The 21,511-nt window shown below is 33.2% G+C and overlaps 1 protein-coding gene across 2 annotated transcripts in view; it reads left to right on the forward strand.

Moving 5' to 3' along the window:
• The window catches only part of cindr (CIN85 and CD2AP related), a 34,105-nt gene extending 15,667 nt beyond the window's left edge, over nucleotides 1-18,438 (forward strand). For both annotated transcript variants that reach the window (XM_068774942.1, XM_068774943.1), the window contains exons 4-15: nucleotides 372-504; nucleotides 3,969-4,151; nucleotides 8,282-8,411; nucleotides 8,576-8,702; nucleotides 9,827-9,933; nucleotides 10,816-11,007; nucleotides 11,197-11,282; nucleotides 11,880-12,084; nucleotides 12,707-12,818; nucleotides 13,332-13,449; nucleotides 15,007-15,368; nucleotides 16,436-18,438. In XM_068774942.1, coding sequence (XP_068631043.1) covers nucleotides 372-504; nucleotides 3,969-4,151; nucleotides 8,282-8,411; nucleotides 8,576-8,702; nucleotides 9,827-9,933; nucleotides 10,816-11,007; nucleotides 11,197-11,282; nucleotides 11,880-12,084; nucleotides 12,707-12,818; nucleotides 13,332-13,449; nucleotides 15,007-15,368; nucleotides 16,436-16,588 — 1,908 coding nt within the window. In that variant the 3' untranslated portion in view covers nucleotides 16,589-18,438. The remainder of the gene's footprint in view (nucleotides 1-371; nucleotides 505-3,968; nucleotides 4,152-8,281; nucleotides 8,412-8,575; nucleotides 8,703-9,826; nucleotides 9,934-10,815; nucleotides 11,008-11,196; nucleotides 11,283-11,879; nucleotides 12,085-12,706; nucleotides 12,819-13,331; nucleotides 13,450-15,006; nucleotides 15,369-16,435) is intronic.
• The last annotated feature ends 3,073 nt before the right edge of the window (nucleotides 18,439-21,511 follow it).

The raw sequence follows: 21,511 nt of genomic DNA on the forward strand, positions 1-21,511 counted from the left end.
GCGCATGTGTATGTTGCCCAAGTTCTTAAACTTTACGTAAATGATTCTTATCATCATCATTTCAGCATTTCATTGGAGGTCCACTGCAAGACGTAAGCTTCCCCAATAGATTTCCTTTACCAGTTAGGAAACAGGCTGCAACCAGCGACTTCCGGCGACCTCTACAAGGTCGTCTGTCTACTTTTTGGGCGGACATACTGCGGACTTCGCTGCGCTTGTTGGGCCGTAGTTTCCACTCTAGTAACTAAAGTCGCACGAGTAATGTGCTCCGCCGACTGCCACGTCAGATCAGCAATTCTTCAAGCTACTTTGGACCCTCATTTTTTATTCGATCTTGATGATTATATTGTTAAAAAAGGTTACATTTTCAGGTTGAAGAAGGTTGGTGGCAAGGCCGACGTCAGGGTCGAGTTGGCGTGTTCCCCTCTAACTTTGTGGTTATGTTGGAACCGCCACAACCAGCGCCGCCATACGAGCCTGCACCAGCATTGCCACCTAAACCAGGTAACTACGTGCTATAGTTAACTTTTTATACACTTCATTCCTCTCCTCCCTAAAGCGTATCCATCACTTACGTCATCTGTGCTAGTATTCGGCGGTGTTTTGCTTCGGCTACCGTGGTATCGAGCGTGGTTCGGACCAGTGCATGAGTCGACTACCTTTCTGAAGATCAAGAGTTCTTAAAGTTTCACCGCTGTATAGTTTATAAATATAATATAAATTTTTATTTTTATTTTACGTCTTTAAATTAAGTCCACTTAAGTATGGTACACCCAATCCAAAAATCAATGGCTTCAGAAATAATAACCAACTTAATGATAATAAAGTAAGAAAAGGCGTTTTGAAAATTCGTATTACGCGGTAAAATTTATTATTATTTACTGTCCGTCCTGTATACCATGTACTGTCACTACTTATTAGCCTATCGCATTCCAGTAGGGAAAATAAATTAATGTAAAATTTCAGAGTGATCACTATATACAGGTTGAAAGGAAGTAAGTGTAAAAACTCTCCGCTAACAAATAAGCTACTCATTAACCCCTTTAAAGCTTTTACATTTATAACTGAGAAATGATGAAGATGAAAAAAAACTTATGTAAACAGAACAAGACAAAAAGATAAGGAAATGAAAAGATGATAGTAAAAATTCCAAATCATATTGAATGACTTAGTACGCGAAAAATTAGAGATAGTAAAAATAAATTTTATGCTCAATTTCTACCGTGAAAATTCCGGTCGATATCAATTTTCTTTTGTGCTGGTTGCATAAGCTATAGGTATTATGCTTCCTTTCTTCTATTATAACGTTGCTAGGCGTATTGGAAACTTTTAATGGGTATCGATTTTAATGCCTGACTAATATTAAGGGTTAAAAGAATAAGTTTTGGACTGATTTTGAAAGTTTTATTTGGAGGTTGGATAAATTATTGATTTATTTAATAACTGCAGAAAATAACACGGACACCGGAAACTTTTTATTCTAATCTTATGAAGGTTCATGGAACCAAGTGTTTATTCACGTTTCAAGAATCTAGGGTCCATTCATGTTTACACATATTACATTTTAATTGGTTCGTAATTAGGTTGGTTAGGCACGTCTGATTGCCGGTTGTTAGGACCGAAAAGTTCTCGAGTGGCGTTTACGAACCAGTAGACGCGGCGTGGATAGGCCCTAATTTAGGTGGACCAACCACATAATGAACGTAGCAGGAAGTAATTGGATGTGGTCAACGCAAATCAGGTCATCGTCGCGATATTTAGGCGAAGCTGGTTCCCCTTGGCCTAATTTGTATTTAAAAAAATAGAGCTTATTAATTATTAATTAACTTGAATTATTTTTTCCTTTTGTTAATATTACGTCTATAAATACCTACACAACTCTGGCGTCAACTTTTGTTTCATTTATATTAATATTTTATCACTATACTGTAACAGCCGTTTCACGTAACTATTAAGCTACACGATAAAAGACCGTGTTAGTAAAATACTTTCGCTTTGCATGTTTTTCGTTCGCAATGTTCAAAGAAGTGTAGGTTTTGTCTTTCAAGGAAAATTAGTGAATAATTTGTGTACTACATCGCATTAAACTTATTCAACGGAAAGAGGTAATATTTGTAAAAAAGTGGACGGGACAAACAATTTATGAGAGCGAGAAGAGTTATAAAGAAATTTGAACATGTTTCTACATACGGATACTTCTTGAAAAGGTGCATAAATAGTTAATGCATATCAACACGTTACAAATATTTATCATTATCTGATTTACTTTCAAGTTCTAGTTTTGGAATTCATTTTTCCTTGGAATTCAATCAGCTTTGGTTCTACGATCTCCACAAGTTGTAGATTAAACAAGAATACTTCCACAAATAAGCCAAGCGTAAGTAGAAACAACGTAAAACTTAAAGAATGTGATTGCAGCGTGAAAACGACAAGACCCTATATTTTGCCTTTATGTAAACGCATTCTTAACTCGTTATTACTGTATACTGTAATAATTTTTGCGTTTTCTAGTTAACTATTTGTATCAAATAAAATATAGTGTATTCTACATGGCAAGTATAAAAGGATATGCACAAAAATTAGTAATGTTTCTGAAATTCGTTATAAGAAACCGAGTAAAAATCTCAGTACATTATTAAGAATTTTTGAAATAATAATGTATGACTTTGGAATTAACATATATACTTAATAAATAACAATACCTTCTGTATTATGTGATTAAGATATTTGTGTAGGTAATTGTAAAAAGTCCAACCGAGTTTGTTGTCGGCACTTGTCCTATTAAGGCGTGTTTGGCACTTTTACCCTTATTAGTTTCTATTAAATTAAGCTCTTTTAGTATTATTCTCTTGGTGTACAAAAGCGATCACTGCTTATGATTAGAAGTGGAACAAGCAACGGAATGTCAACACGAAGACATACGAAGTCCTTTAGTTTTGCGCTAGATGGCGCTAGTTGTATTTCACAACGCGCTATCATAGTAGTAGCGCATAAAACGGTGAGACAAATGTTTATTAGTACTAGCCACTTCAGGGTGTTCACAATCCAAGCGCCCTACCATATCCTCCGCAGACACTTACGTTACTGGACGCTCCGATCTCACATCAAAAGTATATACTCCATCCGGGACATATTCTTTTTTTTTTATGGTCCCCGCTGTTGGGGACCTCTCGTTCCCCTATCTCGTGTGGGACAGGGACTTTTTATTTCTAGTAATTTATATTTTTTATTATTATCATTCTTCTTTTTCTTCTGTATCATCTTTTCTGTCGTACTGTTTCTTTCATTCTACAATTTTCCTAGTCTTTCTCTTTCATTCCATTAGCCATACATCCATCCTCAACCACTAGATTCTAGGTTTCCTTACTATTTTATTTTGCAGCATTACATTTTTTGTTCAAATATTTAACACGTATTTCTTTATAATTATCATCTTATATTATTCTGTTATTGCACTATATTTGGTACTACTATATTTCTTTTATTTCTATATTTTAGTGTTTGTTTTATTTTTACCTATTGCATTTGTCACCACCTTCCTGCAGTAGCTGAGGAAGCATTCTCTCTCTCCTTCGTCTTGCATGATGGCCGAGATACTCCTTTCCTCTATCTTTTTGCCCATCCGGCATTCGGAATCTGCGTGCAGTCTTCCGAACGCCGGACAGTGGGCCACAAGGTGGACCACGGTTTGGCCCACGCCCGGTTCACAGAAGCACGAGGGGTCCTCCTTGAGCTTGAACCTGTGAAGGTACTCAGAGAACCCCCCGTGACCCGTGAAGAGCTGGGTCAAGACCATAGGACATATTATACGGGGTTGGATTATTTGAAAAGGCCACAAAAATGTTTGTATCTACTTAGAGTACAAAACAAATTACTTTCCTAGTATAAGGGAATTTCAATTTCGTATCTCCTCGCGCAGTCACCCATCTTCCTTACAAAAAATATTAATGTGAATGAATCGTCGACAGTTAAGGAGCAATGTCGCGTGCTGTTCCCGTACATGGCGGTGAACGAGGACGAGCTCTCGCTGGCGGAGGGCGACGTGGTGACGATCGTGTCGAAGGACGCGCCCGACCGCGGCTGGTGGCGGGGTGAACTTCACGGCCGCGTTGGACTTTTCCCGGATAACTTCGTGCAGCTGCTACCGCCCAGTGAGTACGCATTGCATATGCAACCATTATATATTTTATAATATTGACCAAAGCTCATTTGCATTTACAGCTTCACTATAATAGAGGTAGTCAAAACGTCTTATCACTTAAATTTTTACAGTAAGCTCAAGGGCACCCACAAAAGCCTCGGTGCGGGTTAATGACTGTAGTAAACCGAGACGAAGAACACCAAGCCTTTAGGGTCCAAAGGCAGATCCTTCGTAAAGTGATTGGATGCTGAAGGACAAGAGACAACGGTTTAGGTTGTCTCTGGCCGTCCTTGGCCGATTCTCGTTACGCCGTTGGTTGACCCACGCTAGTCCGTTCCCGGCTGCTACCTTCTCGTTACACCGTTATTATCTACCTTTGCGTTACCAGTCAAATTGTCTTATTTCCGCAAACTGCCAGCAAACGTCTTCTTGTTCAGTTTTTATTTTTTATATTCTGGTATGTATATACAATGTTCGTAGCGAAAGAGTAATAATGAAACATAGTTATTAGAGGTATAAAATTGTATTAAGAGTGGTTTTCCTTTTAGCAACACTTGATGAACAAATGATAATATAAAAATGGTTTCTGCGGCAAAAGTTTTGTTCGCGGGAGCGTGTCGGTTACGTCGTTTTACTAAAAATAATTAAATGCGAACGCAGCCTTTTCATCAAGTTTATGGCGCAATGTCGACAAAATGAAGTAAATACCTTTTATTTTAACCTTTTCTTTATGTGTTAACTTACTAAGGCAAGGACGTGGTTAGTGTTAATATATTACACAGAGCTATTGATATCCAGATAATAAAATTTAGACGTCAAAGAACATAGATTATAAATTTGAACGTCAAAGACTGTGATCTCTGACTCTCTGTGATCAAGTATAGATATTAGATACTGACGACGTTAGTTGTCTTGCCGGATATTGCACAGGTAAGTTACCTAAAACAAAGCAATCCGACCACTGCAGGTTCAGGTTGCACTTTTAAATATCTTGATATTGTATTGCTAATCGCGTATTCGCCTAGGGCCCGCGTCCCAAGGGCTCCTTTGCGCTTAGCGAAACCGGGGTAAGTAGCAACACCAAGTAGTCTCAAGCTGCTACCGAGGATACCGAGGGCTGTTCAGCTTCCCTCAAAATGTGCCTTGGCATGGCACTGATGTCCCCACATCTGCGTGTTCCGTAGGATATCCAGGAGAGTCCGTTCAAAGGTGCGAATCGCGTTGTTAGTAGATAGGAATTACATATAGCCTTGTTCTTTCCCTAGAGAACGTGGTTTCTTTTGCGTATCTAATACTTCCAACGCAAAAATTTGACAATAAATTTTTATGTTGCCAAAGTATTTCAAAACATGAGAGTGAACAAATACCGAGAGGCGTTGCTTGATCTTGAGCTCTTGAGTATATTTGGTGCCACGTGGTTGAGTTGTGGTATTAAAAAAATACACCAGCGACGCCTTTTCTCAACGCTTTTGTTCTCTCCTATTCATCGCCCACGTTTCTGCATAGACTAAATAAAAAAGTTTAAGTTAGGTGCCCCCACTGTTCTGTCGCGTTCGATTGCGCTTCGACGCTAAAGTTGAAAATATCAATAGGCAAATAGTGATTATCCGTGATGACGGTAATAAGATTTTCAAGTGAAGGTACGGAACATTGCTTGCAAAAAATTTTGTTATAAAATTTTGGCTGGACAAATCACTGCATCGTTATTAGTATCCCAGTAAAAGGATGTTCACTGCTGGACATAGGTCTTTTTCATATTTATTTTCCGAATTTCTAGATAGTTCCATGAAACTCTTTAATTTTTTCTTCAACAGAACTAGTATTAATAAATCGGTTGTAATACACCGTGTATTATTTGTTATAAAAGAACGGATACTTAGTATAATTTGTCTTTTCATACAAAACAGTTAGTAATAGGTTATGCCATGGATGTTAGGGTAAATTTACTTCAAAAGATGTTACGGACTTCATTATAAAATATGTGAAAAATGAAACTTGTGTTGTGGAAAAAACGTTTATAAAATCGCCTTTATTTCTTGTTAAACTGGAAGGTACATTTAAATCGTTTATTTTATTTTTTATTTAAAATTACATCGCCACCGCTGTACTTTAATCTATTGTCGAAAAATTTAAATAAGTCTGAATATTCATTATTAATATAATTTATTTAAAATGATGACCTCGTATTGTTTCTTAAATTTTAAAGTCCTTTCTATTTGTTTTGGTTTTTGTAAAAACATCCAAAATGTGAATATATTATCTGTATCAATCCCATAATTATCGGTATTTCCCTCGACACGACGGGAAATTCCTCATTTTATCGTAAATACGCATCCTTTTGCTAATTTTTTTTTAAATTGTTATTACACTTCACAATGTTTAGCGAGTAACGGGTACGAACTATTAGTGGTTAATGTTTTAATAGAAGTGATTAACAATAATTGGTTAATTATTATATATTGTACGAAAACGCATTATAAATGATTGAGTAGCTATCTATCCGTTCGAGTCCGTTGTCCCGCTATTGACATTTGACTTGAAGGTTGCGAGTCGAGTCGTGATTTTGCGTAACTTACCTCATCGCCGGCATTAGTAGTGTTTTTATAGTTGACTGGTTTATGTCAATGCTGTGTTGTGACACGATCGAGGAGATTGTTTTTTTTTATTTCTTGTGTTGTTTTCGAAAATGGGTGTCGAAAGTGAGTACAAAGCAATATTATCTTGTTTTAACAATGTTTTCAACACTGTGTATTTATTCAAAGTATGTATCATTTTGTTACTGGATTAATAGTTTTATTATTAACTATCTTCGTTATGTTTATTTCGTTTCAATTAAATGTCCATTGATATTTAATAATAAACAAATTTAAAAGTATTAGAAATTAAATTTTAAAATATATTACATGTTAAGTAAAAGTGAACTACCTTGCATTTTGATTTGATTTTTATCATTTAATGTTGGGCACGAAGGTCGAGATTTGCAAGTTGATATTGCGTGTACTTATGACGTATTATATTTGTTTTGTTATTATGTCTTTATTACTAATAAAGCATACTACGTTTTTAACCTGCCTTATTTAAATATTGTGATCTAATATTTAAATAAGGTATTCAGATAATTATAAAAAAAAATGATGTTTACTAGTAAATAAGACGATAAGTTTATATAATTAATTTAACTATATAAATAAATAATTTTTCATACAAATTATAATGGGTTGATAACAATATTAATATCGAACAGTGGTAGCGCCTAGTGGTGGAGGACTAAAACGTGAGATCGGAAGTCGCGAGTTCGATTCACTGTGGACAATCATATATAATTAACACAGTGCATTAATTATATATGATTGCCACTGCTCACAAACCAGTTTCCAGAAGATGGGCAGCAGCGTACTCTGCGTAACATAATACCACTTTGCGATCGCCAACCTGTCTGCCAAGCGTGGCGATTAAAGTATATTCCCACATAGATGGCTTTGTAGGAGGTCTATGCGATGCAATGTGCGTGTTTAGGCTGAAACGACAAACAATATTAATTACGGCACTTCTAGTATTGCCTTGGAAACGACTTCATTGTTTCAGTGTTAAAAACTTAGTAGTAATTGAAAATTGTTTATCATTCATTAATTGTTGTAACTTTAAAGGGGTACATATTTCATTTGCTGTTAATTAATTGACTTTCCCTAATCAAAATTTGAAGGTTTCAAAAGTAATAAATAATATAATACGAAATATAGTATAAATTTGGGATACTGTACATTAAAATTATTTTTTATTTACTGTCTGTCTCTTGCTTAAAAATTAGTCTCTACAAACTCAGTACTGCCATAGTCATTGGCAAGCCGCATTCCAATTAATACATTTTTCACAGTGATCGTTCTATATAGGGTGATTAGAAATAAGCGCAAAAGATTTTAAGCTTTTTGTTGACTTATAATTTGTACATTCATCCCTTTGAAGTTTTCACTCTCATAGCCCCGCCTAATCTCCCTCGGGTTTAAAGAATTCATTTTGAAATAAAAATTCTAAAGTAAAAATAACATCTTCATTAAAGTTTGTGACGTTTGATCCGTTGTTAGTTTAATATAATTTTGAGTGATATGCGGTAGTTAATGTGTGATAAATGTTTGCTTTCAGTAACGCAAGACGTTGACGAAAAGAAACCTGACAGGCCGCCGAGCAAAACGAGTACCCCTATCTACCCCATACTTAACAAGTACTCTGAGAAAACCGCCTCTGTAAAGGAGCTCACGACCTCTAAAATAAGGTCTGTAAATGGTATTGACAACATGAACCATTTTTATAAAAATTTTTTTGCTGATACTTTTCCAGTCGGTAGCAAATGGTTAAAGAAATTGGGCTGCTTTTGTTATTGAAATTAATGCATTTTAAGAGTTTTTTTTTATTTATTGTGTTATATTATTTTTTCAGCCTTCACAAAGAGAATACAATAAGCAAAGAGAGTAGTACGGCGAGTACAGTCACCCACACAAGCAAAAATGAAACGGAGAAGGTGACTCACAATGAAGCAGTCAACGAGGGATCTCCCGACGGACAAGTTAGTTACTCTGTCTATCATGATCATAATTTCAGTCGCAGAATGTCAGGACTTTGGTCTTACCTATAGGTTTCCAATAACACTCTTTCAAAACGTCCTGTACTCAGCTTCTGACGACATTCGCGAGTGTAATACATAATATATAAATATATTTACATATACACGTATATGTTTTACATAAAACTAGAATTGTACCACTATTCGACTTTATAAAGTAAATGTGCCAAAACTTCTTATCGGAAACTGCGTAGCGGTGTATCAAAGGTGTCGAGATCACGCGACTTAGCACTGAGATCATTATGTATGCCAGGGGTGGCCAAGCTCTTTGATAGTGCGAGCCATTTTTGAATTTTTAAATTTTTGCGTGTGCCGCAATATATATTTAAAGTACGCAAAAAAAGTTTTTTTTTTACAAAAATATTTTTTGTTGGAATTATTTAATAACAGTCGACAATCAATCTGAACCAAAAAATAACCGTTCATAGTGCCGCACGTGGCTCTCGAGCCGCAGTTCGATCACCCCTGGTATATGCTATATGTTCTACCTGTAGAAGAATTCCAATTTGTATCGGTACGTACAGATGGTATGAAAACAGCTTGTGTGAGATAATATCAGTATTATATATGAAGGCATTAGTTAAGCCTCCCCAAAGATCGTCACGATGACCGACCCCGCGCTGCTCACATTCAGCGACTTGCTGCGACCTTAATTATGTTGTCGGTCAACTTAGTGGTTCCATATTTTTTGTAAACAGTCACTACATCTAATAAAATAACAATAATTGAATAATAATATCAAGTAAACCGTAAAGAGCAATCGTAAATTAATTATAAAAGTAATCTCAAAGTATCGATTCATTGTATGCAGCCATTATCAAATGTGAGTGATGGAGAGATATCGCTTAGATAACAATTACGATTTCATTATCATGAATCATTTATTTAATGTAGTTAGAAGTGCTATGTACAAGTAGAAAATTGTTGAAAACTTATGTCATGGAGTTTTCAGTGTTCAATTATAAATATGTTTTTTTTAAATCAGTGATTAATATGTAGCTTTCTTAGTAAACTATCATCTTAAAATTAAAATCATGTTACTTGATTCTGTGTTAACATTTTTAAAGGTGAAGAAGCCACCGGTGCCATTAAAAAAGAGTCCGACGCCCACTTCGGGCGTGGGCGGTCTCTTCAGCGGTCTGAAGAATAAAATGCTATCATCTTCCACTGACAAGTAAGGCACAATAGGAATATGATAATGTTATCTTTAAAAAATATAGTTTTAAATATTTTAGTAAATAAAAAAATAATACAGTTTTTAGAATAAAAGTCACAGGCCCTTTTATTTTTTAATTTTAATGTTTTACACAAAACCTATTTTACATTTTTTTTTTAGGATAATTCAGTGTACAATATTTATTCAATCCTAGGTAAAACTAAACGAACTTTAATATGTAACATACCATTTATTTTATGTACACTTTGTTACTTGTATTTACATTTAATGAGAAATTTAAAATGTTTTTTATTACTTTAATTTCTATTTGAATTTATTTTTATTAAAAATAATAAAGATATAGAAGGACACGATTTCTTAGTTATGCAATGTAAAGAGAAGTTATATTATAAAAAGTATACAAAATTTAATAAATAATAAAAACGGCTGGACGGGGCAATGGCTGGTAAATTGAGGACGATTTTATCAATTCCAATAATCTTTTTTATAAGTTTTTTTTAGTACTTTATGGACGGTTCTAAAGTAAAAAAAAAAAACATGAATTTGCTAAGAAATTAAAAAAACGACTATTTAAATTTTGCATTTGACAGTTCACCTTCGCACGTTTGACAGTTCACTTTGAACTTCGAACGTTTGATAGTTCTCGCGTTTTATATTTACATTATCGTTTAACAGCTGCAACGGTATTTATCGATAATGATATTAATTAATTTATTTCACTTAGTTAATAATTGAAGTGATCGCTATAAAAATCCTTTATTAATAATTTGTCTATTGGAATGCGACAAGTCAATATATACTAGCAGTACGAAATCTAGGAACAGCCAGTATCTAATCATTTATTCATACATATTAATGTTAACTTTTCTATGTTTTAAGAGAGAAATCTTCGACGGTGTCCAGTGGAAGCAGCAGCGGCGGTGAGTGGGATCGGACCGACGGGGGTGTCTCCAGTAAGGCCTCTTCAAACTCTACTTCTGCCAACAACGTAACTACTACCACCACCACAAATGCCAACACATTTGATCACGTTGAAAGAAATTCTATATTAAATGATCCAAGAGCTGGCAGGTTTGTTAACCTCTTCGAAATATAATTTATCACAATTTTAAAAATTTTATTAAATTCCAAATTTATTTTTTACTCATAGTTTTATTTTAAATTTACAGCTATTATACAAGTAATGACTTAAGGTGTACACTGTTTTTATACCGCTCAAAAAAAGGTTTTAAATAAATTATTACTCACGTGTTATTTTAGAGTGAAAGCACCAAGGCGTCGCCCACCTAGTCAGGCACTACGTGATGATACACCACAGCAGATTGGATTGAGCAATGGTCATGAAGGTTTGTTAATTTGTTATTTATTTTTGTGAATAATGTGAATAAAATAATAAATTATTATCCTATAATAAAAATTGCACGCCTACTGCTAAATATAATATACATATTTATAAGTTTCATATAACATTATTTAAATATGTTATATTGTAGGCGTAGACAGCCCTTGTCATAATTTTGCTAGCCTTAAAGTAAACATTTATAAATTAATAATAAAAACAAAAGGGCTCTCTTAATAATAAAAAACAGGCTACAAATAATTAGTCTTTAAGTTGATCATAAATTAGATAATGTAAAACAAATCACAATTAAGGGAATATTTAAAACCTCCTGTCTTTAAAAGCACTTTCATAGTCTCCAAAAATGTGAATGAAAGTGATGCGCTAAGTTATCTTAAAACTTTTGTTAAAACTTTCAAATAAAAGGTAAAATATCAAATTTGAGTAATTATCCTTATTACTTTTTTATTTTTCGTTACATAAATTGCAAAATTTTATCGTACAATATATCTCAGTAATGTCATTTTTCTACAAAAATCATTTCTAGAACTAAAAAAGGTACATTACTTATATTAACTGTTAAAATTTATTACTTAAAATACAGTTCCATCAGAGAAGCCACCCACTGAAAAATTAGAAGAGATAAGGCCTCGCGCACGAGAGTGGGAAAAGCACAGAGCGCCGTGGATGGAGGAACTGAAACTGAATCAAGCAAAGAAGACCAGCTTCGGTGATACTAAGTCAAGATCCGTTTCTACGTCTTCAGACACGGGAGTTGCCAGTAAGGCAGGCAGCGGCAGTACTGATAGGTAAAATTTGTCTTGCAATTATTACCCTACGCTGTAAATTACTTAAAAAAAAACATTGTCCTCGTTAATTCTATCCAGTGTTCTTCTCAGGTGTAAGAAATTTCATTTGAACAGTAGGAAGACTCAACTTGACGTTAGCAAGACATGTAAACCTAATAAATAATATGTTAGATAAAGAATTTGAATTTTAATATAGGTTACAAGTTACTTAACCTTTGCATTATTTACTATCGAGTCCTTTGGAAAAAAAACGAAAAACCGTTACACAATTGAGCGGCGGCTCCATATAAGTTTATGATATGAATTAAAAAATATATGTATGTGTAGTAAAACTAAACTTTATTTAAAAACTAGAAAATTCACTGTGCGTTCTTATAATCAGTCACTAATTTTATTGTTATGTGGCACCTATAAATGCAATATTTCTCTCCATCCGTATTTAATCTTACTATATATTATTGAACATTTTTTTTGTATTTGGATTACAAAATATATATACAAGTCTATATCAAAACTACCTGCTACAACAACCCTTATAAAATGATTGACTTTACTTTAACTTTTTTACATATGCATCTGTTAACAAATTTGCTGACATTTTTACAATTTATTTCCATTTCAGAATTTTAGAATGTGGACTAGAGGAGAGAAAAACTTCAACACACTCAATGGAAATGTCAAAGAGTACTTCGTCTATTAGCAATAGAATATCAGTGTTGGAGAGCTTCGAAGAGGTAATCATAGCTTATTATTAATTATATGATCCCTCATTAGTAAGTTCACAGAAGCTCTACAAGCCATAGAGGTTTTGCTCGGATTTACTCTACAAGATTGAATGAGGAATGAGAAAATCCACAGACAAAGAAAAGTAAACTGGATTGGTAACTCGAAATGGCAGTGTACACGCAGATTAGCGCACAGAAATGATGGCCACTGGAGCCTTATGGTTCTGGAGTGAAGACAATGGGACAGCAAGCACTCCTTAGGGTATTTAGGATATTAGATATCTATGGAAAAGCCTATGTTCAGCATTAGACAACCCACGGCTGAAATAATGATGATGATTATTATTAATATGTATTGATGTATAATATACACATAAAGGCTTTAATTGACATTTGCCCCATATTGCATATATTTTTAATTGAACAAGTTAAGAAGGGCATCAGATACTAAATTCCAAATTAGTAAATTTAATTTTAGTTATGTAAAAATGTAAATGTATATGTTTACTTATTAACTTGCAGACAAAAGTACGACACTCGCTGGAGTCGAAAAAGGATTTGAACTCGAGCACGCGAGAACCCGAACTTATCAATCACAACAACAAAACTGTACCCACCCTGCCTTCACCCACCGCCGCTGGTTTGTATATATACTGAAATTAATATCATTAAGATAATTCACAATCATAGCCTATTTTAGGCACCCTCGAAATAGCCTCTTAAGCCATTATTACTAGGAACGTCAATCTGAGCGATCTAAGATCATCCTCATCAGATAATGATGTAAGCAACTCGAACCGAAGCTTTCGAGGGAATTCAGTCTGTACAGTGATCGAAGATACAACACCTAAAGTACATTTATTATTCTTCTCGAACCTACAAGCAAAGAGCATTTGTCAATAAGGAAAAAAGAGATATAATTCATTTTTCCATAGACGTGCTGTCCAAGTACCAGGTCCATCGCGTCGTAGAAAAAAGGCCCGGGTATAGTGCTTGTGACTGACTACCCATGTAGCAGTTTTAAGAAGACTTCCTTGCAATGGATTCAAGTTCACCTTTACAGACTCCTTTTCCTACCTAAACAAATAATCTAATGTTTGCTTTTATAGATGCTTTAAAATCTCACTATGACCACTTTTAGCAGGCTAGGGAGTTTTCTTTCCTTTTATGGCCCCATTTTCGGGGTCACTTTGTTTCTCCTGTTTTTCGAGGACGTTTTTATTTATCACAATAATTCTCATAATTTAAAAAAAAATTGAATAATCTGCTGTCATTCTTATCATTATCTGTATTCTTTTGCTTTCAATCTTCACATTATTTCCATTTCAAACACTTATTTACAATCATTCTCTTTTGTCCATCGCCTTTCTTTCTTTGCCATATCTAACGCAATATATTGCAATATTACAATACAATTTGATTTTGATTCTTATTTTCTATCACATTTAAGTTCTTTTATGTTCATTAGTACAGGACATATTTACAATTTGTTATTTTGTTCCCTTTCCTGCCTTACTTTTATTTCTTATAAAGATTCAATGTTTTATTTTTTGAGATCTTTTTGTTTATAATTTTGTCGTAATGTAGTAGAAATTTGCAACAACATTTTTCGTCTCCAATCAGGGAGACTATGGTGCCACTTTCCACCTGTCTAATTGTAGATGGTTATAGATAGATTTTGCTGTTACACCTCATGCTCCCACATTCACCGCCTACAATACTAGACACCTACCCTACAATACTACAATAATAGACAATTATTTTATTCCTAGTTATTTCTTTGACTAGGCCATAGTTCTTGTTCACCTTAGTTTTGTGGACTTGACGTGTATTTTTTTTATATACGGTCTTAGGGGCTGACGACCCGAGTAGCAGGTTTATGGTAGGCCTTCTTAAAATACTTTAGCGGTTCACCTTCGCCGAATAGACTATCTTACATAAAAGAAGGAAAATTGTTATATGACAACATTGCCTGAACTTTTTTGTTATATGACAACATTGCCTGAACTTTTTTTATTGCAGCATATATATATATGTAATGTAACATATTTCAGAGTGAATCATTATATATATATTCGTCGATTGGAAATAGGTGTAAAAGCTTTAAAATTTTTTAATGAGTTATGAGATATACAATTCACTTTTTAAAGTTTTAACACACTCTATATGATGTCTTACCATATCTTTTGTGCTCTAGGACGAACGTTAACAGCGATGCTAGAAGAGTTGAAGAAGCCGTCACCTACGCCGCCGCAGACCACTGCACGCACGAGCAACGAACAAACCACCGATAAGTCCCCAAACACCAAATACGAGAAAACAGTGACTAGCACCGAGAAACAAAGCGAAATGAGCTCAATCACAAAATGTTCAGCAATCGTAGAGAAGGCTGCGACAATGGAGAGGTCAGAAAAAGTCAAGGAGAAATCTGAAAGACCTGCAGCACTGTTAACAGAAAAAGTCAATTTAAGCACCTTAGAAAGGCGACTGCATTCTGCAGTTAAACCGGAGAACAAAATTGAAGGCACTGATGCGTTGATCGCTCAGCTGAATAGCAGAGTAAGTATACTATTTGCTGTGTTGTTTTTGCCACTTATAGGGTGTCCCATATATATTTATATTGTCTAATTAATTTGTAGTTTTATGTGTCATAATTTTGAATATATAGTCTGTTGTATACAAAAGAGTTCCTTAAAGAGACTTAAAAGTGAAAAAAAAAATTAAATTACTAAGGTAAGATTTTAGCTTGAGGGTAATATAAGGGACATTTTGACAATAATTTACTTGTGCTAAATGCTATTTCAGTAGGTATTGCTTTATCTACCACTAAACAATGTAATATCTCAAGTTGATGGGGACAAATAGAGCCCACCTAATTTGTACTTCAAAACACACTGTATATTAAGATACACCTGCCTCAATTGCAAAAATCTAGGGCTACCGGGTTAATGCAGTTTTGTCCTTTCCTATTTCGCCATACTTGTGTTGCTTAAATCTTACGACTTTCTGTGTTTCTCGGCTAACAAACCCAACAAAAAAGAGATTGGGTCTGCATTTACCCTCAACCGAGATAGTGTGATGTTAAAACTGTATATACATATGTAAGTCAGAGGAATAACATTAGGTTTTGGTTATTACAACAAACACATTTTCATAACCACACGATTTGAGAAAATGTTCTTATATTAAATCCTAATTCTCATGTGGTTCATGCATTCATATTTCTCTCTCTCTAGTGCGTCTGTCCTCGTCATGTTTACCCACTCTATTGTTACTATTACCCCAAAAAGAGCTACTTAAGTAATTACTTTTAAAAAATCAGGAGTGTACAAATTTTGCGTCTACCCTACAAATGGCCAAGTTTTATTATGCTTGTTTACAATGTGATCTCCTCGATATATAAAATAATATATATATCTTTTATTATTAATTATCTTATTCTTTTATTATTAAAATTATATATATGTATATCTTTTTAAAAAGTAGACTTAAAGTAGGCTTTCGTCGAACTTTTTACTTGCTCAAAAAGATGTGATTAAAATAACTTAAATAGTTCAAACATCTTTAAACAAAACTTGTTCCTACAGCATCTTTGTTGAATCTAACTTTTTGCATATTGTCCACAGATAACTAATTTGGAGAAGTTAATAGAGGTACAAAATGCTAAATTTAGTGCTGCCGTTGAGGAACTGACTTATAAATTGTCATCGGAAACAGAAAAGAGGCAAGCCCTGCAAGCTGAACTTGAAAAATTAGCACAATGTGTCACCCAAGTCTAGCTATAATCTTTTCTTAGTCGACCCTACCTGCAATGTACGTTACTTTGGACTAACGTATATATTTTATAGTGAATTAGTGTTATACATAAAAGGAGGATGTGATGATGAATGTGGAGGTTGTAGTTCTGTGGATAGACTGCTGTTTATTCGGTCGTGTTGTGCTGCTACATACTAGATTAACAATTAAACAATTAACCATTGTCTTATAATCCAAGATTTGATATTTCCGTGCATATGTACTTAAAGTTACGCTATATAACTGTAGAGAAAGTTTCAATGACGGATTTTATAAATTAACAAATGTATTTTTTAAGTTTACCCACAAACACAAATATAAGTCTTACTCGCACAAACAGGTATATTAATCTGTCTCGCTCACTTATTGATATCGGATTGTTTTGAGACATAAATGATTTCCATAATAAGTTGACCTTACCTTAAGTAAATATGTATTGGAATATCCAATCTTTGTTTATATAAATGATTGACCCCGAACTTAGTCGTTACTTAATAATCTTATTTTTATAATGCAGTTTTAATGCTTCCATTTCGCTTTCCCATTATTCTATAATGCATCATGTTAAAATTAATATTTTTTATTAGTTTTAAGGCGTTGTTATTTAATAGCAGGGTTTAATCACTGTACTATTTCGAGTACTTAAATGCAGCTCTTAGATATGACAATGTAAAAGCATAGTTTCACAGATTAATTAGCACAAGGTAATGTTAGTAAGGAAATTCACGATATTTCTAAATATAATCTATGTTGCTATTGACTGTTATTTTATCTGCGATTCCACTTGTTATATTCATTTGTAAGTATTTAGAGGCCATGTTTTATATCTCGCTGCTAACTACAAATACAGATTATGTATTTACTTACGTAATATTTTAAACGAATGATTTTATAAATATAATTTTTGAATTATAATAGCTAAGCATATATGCTGCCTAATATAGTGATTAATTGTAATTTATATGTAAGTCTCAATGCGTAAATTATGTTTACAAAATTTTGTGCCATTTTGATTTGAACACTGCATAAATTGAGGTCTGATTTTATCTGTATATATGCATATACGAGATATAATATTAAAAATGACATCATTCCTATTTGTGATTAACACATTCCAAGGCTCATTATGTTTTATATACAAGTATGTATGTTTAGTCTGCCGCATGTTGGTCGGAGAGATGGTTAGCCAAAGTTTATTTTCAACAATATAAGTAACTGTATACATAATTTTGATTATTCTTAAGTATGCTATTGAATCTGAAGACCAATCATTTTACTCTTACCCTGAGTGTTTCAAGTTTTTTTTACTCTGAAATATTTCTCTAGAACTTTAATTTGATAGCAATAAGACCAATGTTATCAATGAATATTTCTTATCACATAGCGCACAAAAGTGGTAGTCGCTGCGTTCTCAAGGTTTTAAATTTGAGAACACAGATTGGCAAGCGCAGCTCAGGACGTCCAGCCACTAGGTGGACAGATGACACTGTCTCGCTGACAGGTCTTTGTTAGACTATTCAAGCTGTCCTTTTGGGATTATGGGATCTTATAGAGAAGGTTTATGTCCAACAGTAGGCTTTTTACGGTTAAAATTACGATGATAATGATGACTTGATATTTAACGGTAAGAATTATTTTTTTTAGATCATTGATATGGTAGTTGATTGAAATGACTGCTATATTTAGACTAGTACACTTTTTATAAAATAATATTAGGCTGTGCCGGTTTTAGGAGAAGTTTTACGGCTGAAATCATAACGTCCTAGTTAGAAAGCCAGAAAATTTTATTATAAATATAAATATTAGCTTTCCCTCGCCCGCTTTGCTCATACATAGGGTGTATCATATATATATATATATATATATATAAATATATATATATATATATATATATATAAATATATATATATATATATATATATATATATATGTATGTATGTATGTATGTACAAGTTTTTAATAAATATACAATTTCAAAGTGTGTCACTCTGTAAAGTAGTGTTTTTCAGATTCGATAGTGTATTTAGGGACAGTATAGCCCAGAGCCATATTATACCTGTAGTTAATATATTTTTGTATATGTACAGAGATTGATTATAATTATTTAACACTAACGAATGTACCTTTACGTAAAACATATCTTTCATTTTTTTTACTGTGTATTACTTGCTGTATATCAATTCCACCTGTTATTATAAGTAATAAATAGAAGCATATTTGTGAAAGGTTATCGTAAGGTTGTGTTACACCATCCAATGTTTTACATGTTTATTACGTTTATCCAATGCTTTTACAATGGACGTGACGTATTGAGATGTGATTATAGATAACAAAATAGCAAAAAGGTAAATGGCTGAATGAAAGTTATATATTGATAAAAATATTACCAATATTTCTCTTAAATCTTAAAAAAACCGTTTATTAACACGTATGCGTTACAATGTCCAAAAATGCGATTGAATATGGTCGTAGCGTAGATATAGTGCTACCGAAACACTGTATCGCGCCTTAGGAAAACGTGCCGCGATGGGGCCGAGATACCCGAGCAGAGCGTTTTTAGCATTATTTGTCGGTTTTTTCTATCATAATATTCAACACCTTTAATAATGCGATATCTCACGAACTGTCTTTCTAAATTTATCTCGCGTGCGTCTAACGAAGCGGCCAATACTTCCCTTTCTCACGCACGTATAACTAAGGCGCCACACAGCGGTTTCAGCACTATAGTCGGTAACGAGCGGTAATTTTGAAATATAGGGTAAACTAGAGAGCATAGTCTGTAGGTTGTATTGTGATAGACATTGCCTGAATATAATTTACATGCAGAGGTCACTAAATCGTTTACAGGCTTTTACTTGCACAAACGAGCTCAAATCACGAGTGCGACGTTTCATACTTTCTTTCACGAAGTCATATAAATATTTTGTGTTCAATTACTTAAACATTGGTTTAGGTTGTTCAGAGTACTTAAAACGTTTATAATCATTGGTTACAAGTACAAATAAATTATTTTAAAGTTTAGCGCAGATGCCGGCCAAAAGCACGAAAGATCTGCATTAAAAAGAAACAAGATTTTCGACAGACGAATAATGCTTTATTCAGTAATGTAATTAAAAATTGGCTGACCTTAATTAGACTGATGATTTTATCGAAAAAAAAATCGCATTATGTATTATTAAATTAATGAAATTGCATTAAAATCTAAATATATTTAAAATTGTTTAGCACATTAATTATATATAGCTCATTGTAAATGAAAGTGTAGAGTTTTAGTCGATTATCAAAAGGTGAACAAAATTTTTTAGCCATGAACGGATATATGAGTACATATTGCCTTTGGAAATTTGACGTACTTTTTCTTCTCATCCTTTTCAAGCCAACACTCAAAATGCGAATTTCATATTAATTTGTCTGATTTTATTTTCATATTTTTTGTATTTATGATTGTGTTTTATTAATTATATAAATAAAAGTATGTATGTATGTCTTTTTGAGTACCATATTGAGAATGATTTGTTACAGGTATAAAAGCTTTTACACCTATAACCAATCACCATATATTCATAATACTAATTATTACGTCTAATATCTGCTAGTTAATTATTCTTCTTTGGTATCAAGTGTTGATTAAGATCGTGTGATGCTTTTTAATTTTTCAAAAGAGTATCAAATAAAAAAGGTTAATATGCATTAGTATATCCGACCCGATTAGAATCAAAATCATAATTATTGAACCGTCTTATAAATCAAATGTAGTTTTGGATACTTTGCGATCTGAAAATAAATGGAAATTTTGCACTCTGTGCCAAATTATAAATGATTTGTTCCTCCATAACTCGTTGCGTGATTTTGAATGTTCCAATTTGTTGTAGCTAAAAATATCAGTACAATAAGTCTAGGCTATCAAATGATATGCCGAAAGACAAGAAGTTTATATTAGTGAAGAGCAATATAAAAATTTAATTAGATATTACATGTTTCATTAAGGCTCGTTCGTACCTGAGATTGTTTTAATAATCGCTGAATCCATTTAAATAATTCCATCATTTAACTAGTATAGAATGAAATGACAAGAGAAGCAACACTGTCCAACATTCGTTTGCGTTGTAAAATATTATTATTAGAAATTTGTATGATTTTGTATTTGATTTTTAATAATTAAATATAAACACTGAAGTACTTTTTGTACACTTTGTTCATTAATAATTTGTTTTTGTACTATTACGGGATCAACGTACGATTTTGAAGCCAATAGATGCATTTATTTTAATTCCTGTACATAAGTATAAATAAAGGCGTAGATATTAAAATGTACATAAATAAATTGCTTGGAGGAAAGTACACGTTGGGCATACGTGGTTTATATGATAAACCGGAAATATCATTTGTACTATACGATGAAGTTTTGATGTATTTTTTTTAGTACTTAATTTATTTTTATGTACTCTGTCTCACCCCCATGCATTCCTGGAGTCTAAATGGTTCAGTATATTATGAATAATAAAATAAATTTATGTAATAACGTATTTTATTTCAAAAATAACTTATATCACTTATATATGTGTTTTAAACGTTTATAGTCCTATATCAATATTTACTTTACAAATAATTCACTGAATTTTAAACAGCGAGTTAGAAATGCAAGAAAACATGACTCGACGGAGACCAGTTGTGTTGAAATGACAGTTTGGGAATTTTTGGTTCTGGGCAGATTTGAGCGAATTATTTATTTAAAACTTTAATTATCAGATATGAACCTATTGTATAGCCTATTATATAGCAGGGGTGGCTAAGCCCGTTGATAGTTCGAGCTTTTGTTCGAAATTTGAAATTTTTTGCGAATGAATACGCATTTAAAACACGCAAACGAATATTTTTTTAACAAAATTGTATAGATTGAAATTATA

This window comes from Battus philenor, unplaced genomic scaffold (genome assembly GCF_028537555.1).
Source record: "Battus philenor isolate CCGP_79_NKW_IND1 unplaced genomic scaffold, ilBatPhil1.0.hap1 SCAF_8, whole genome shotgun sequence".
Lineage (NCBI taxonomy): Eukaryota > Metazoa > Arthropoda > Insecta > Lepidoptera > Papilionidae > Battus > Battus philenor.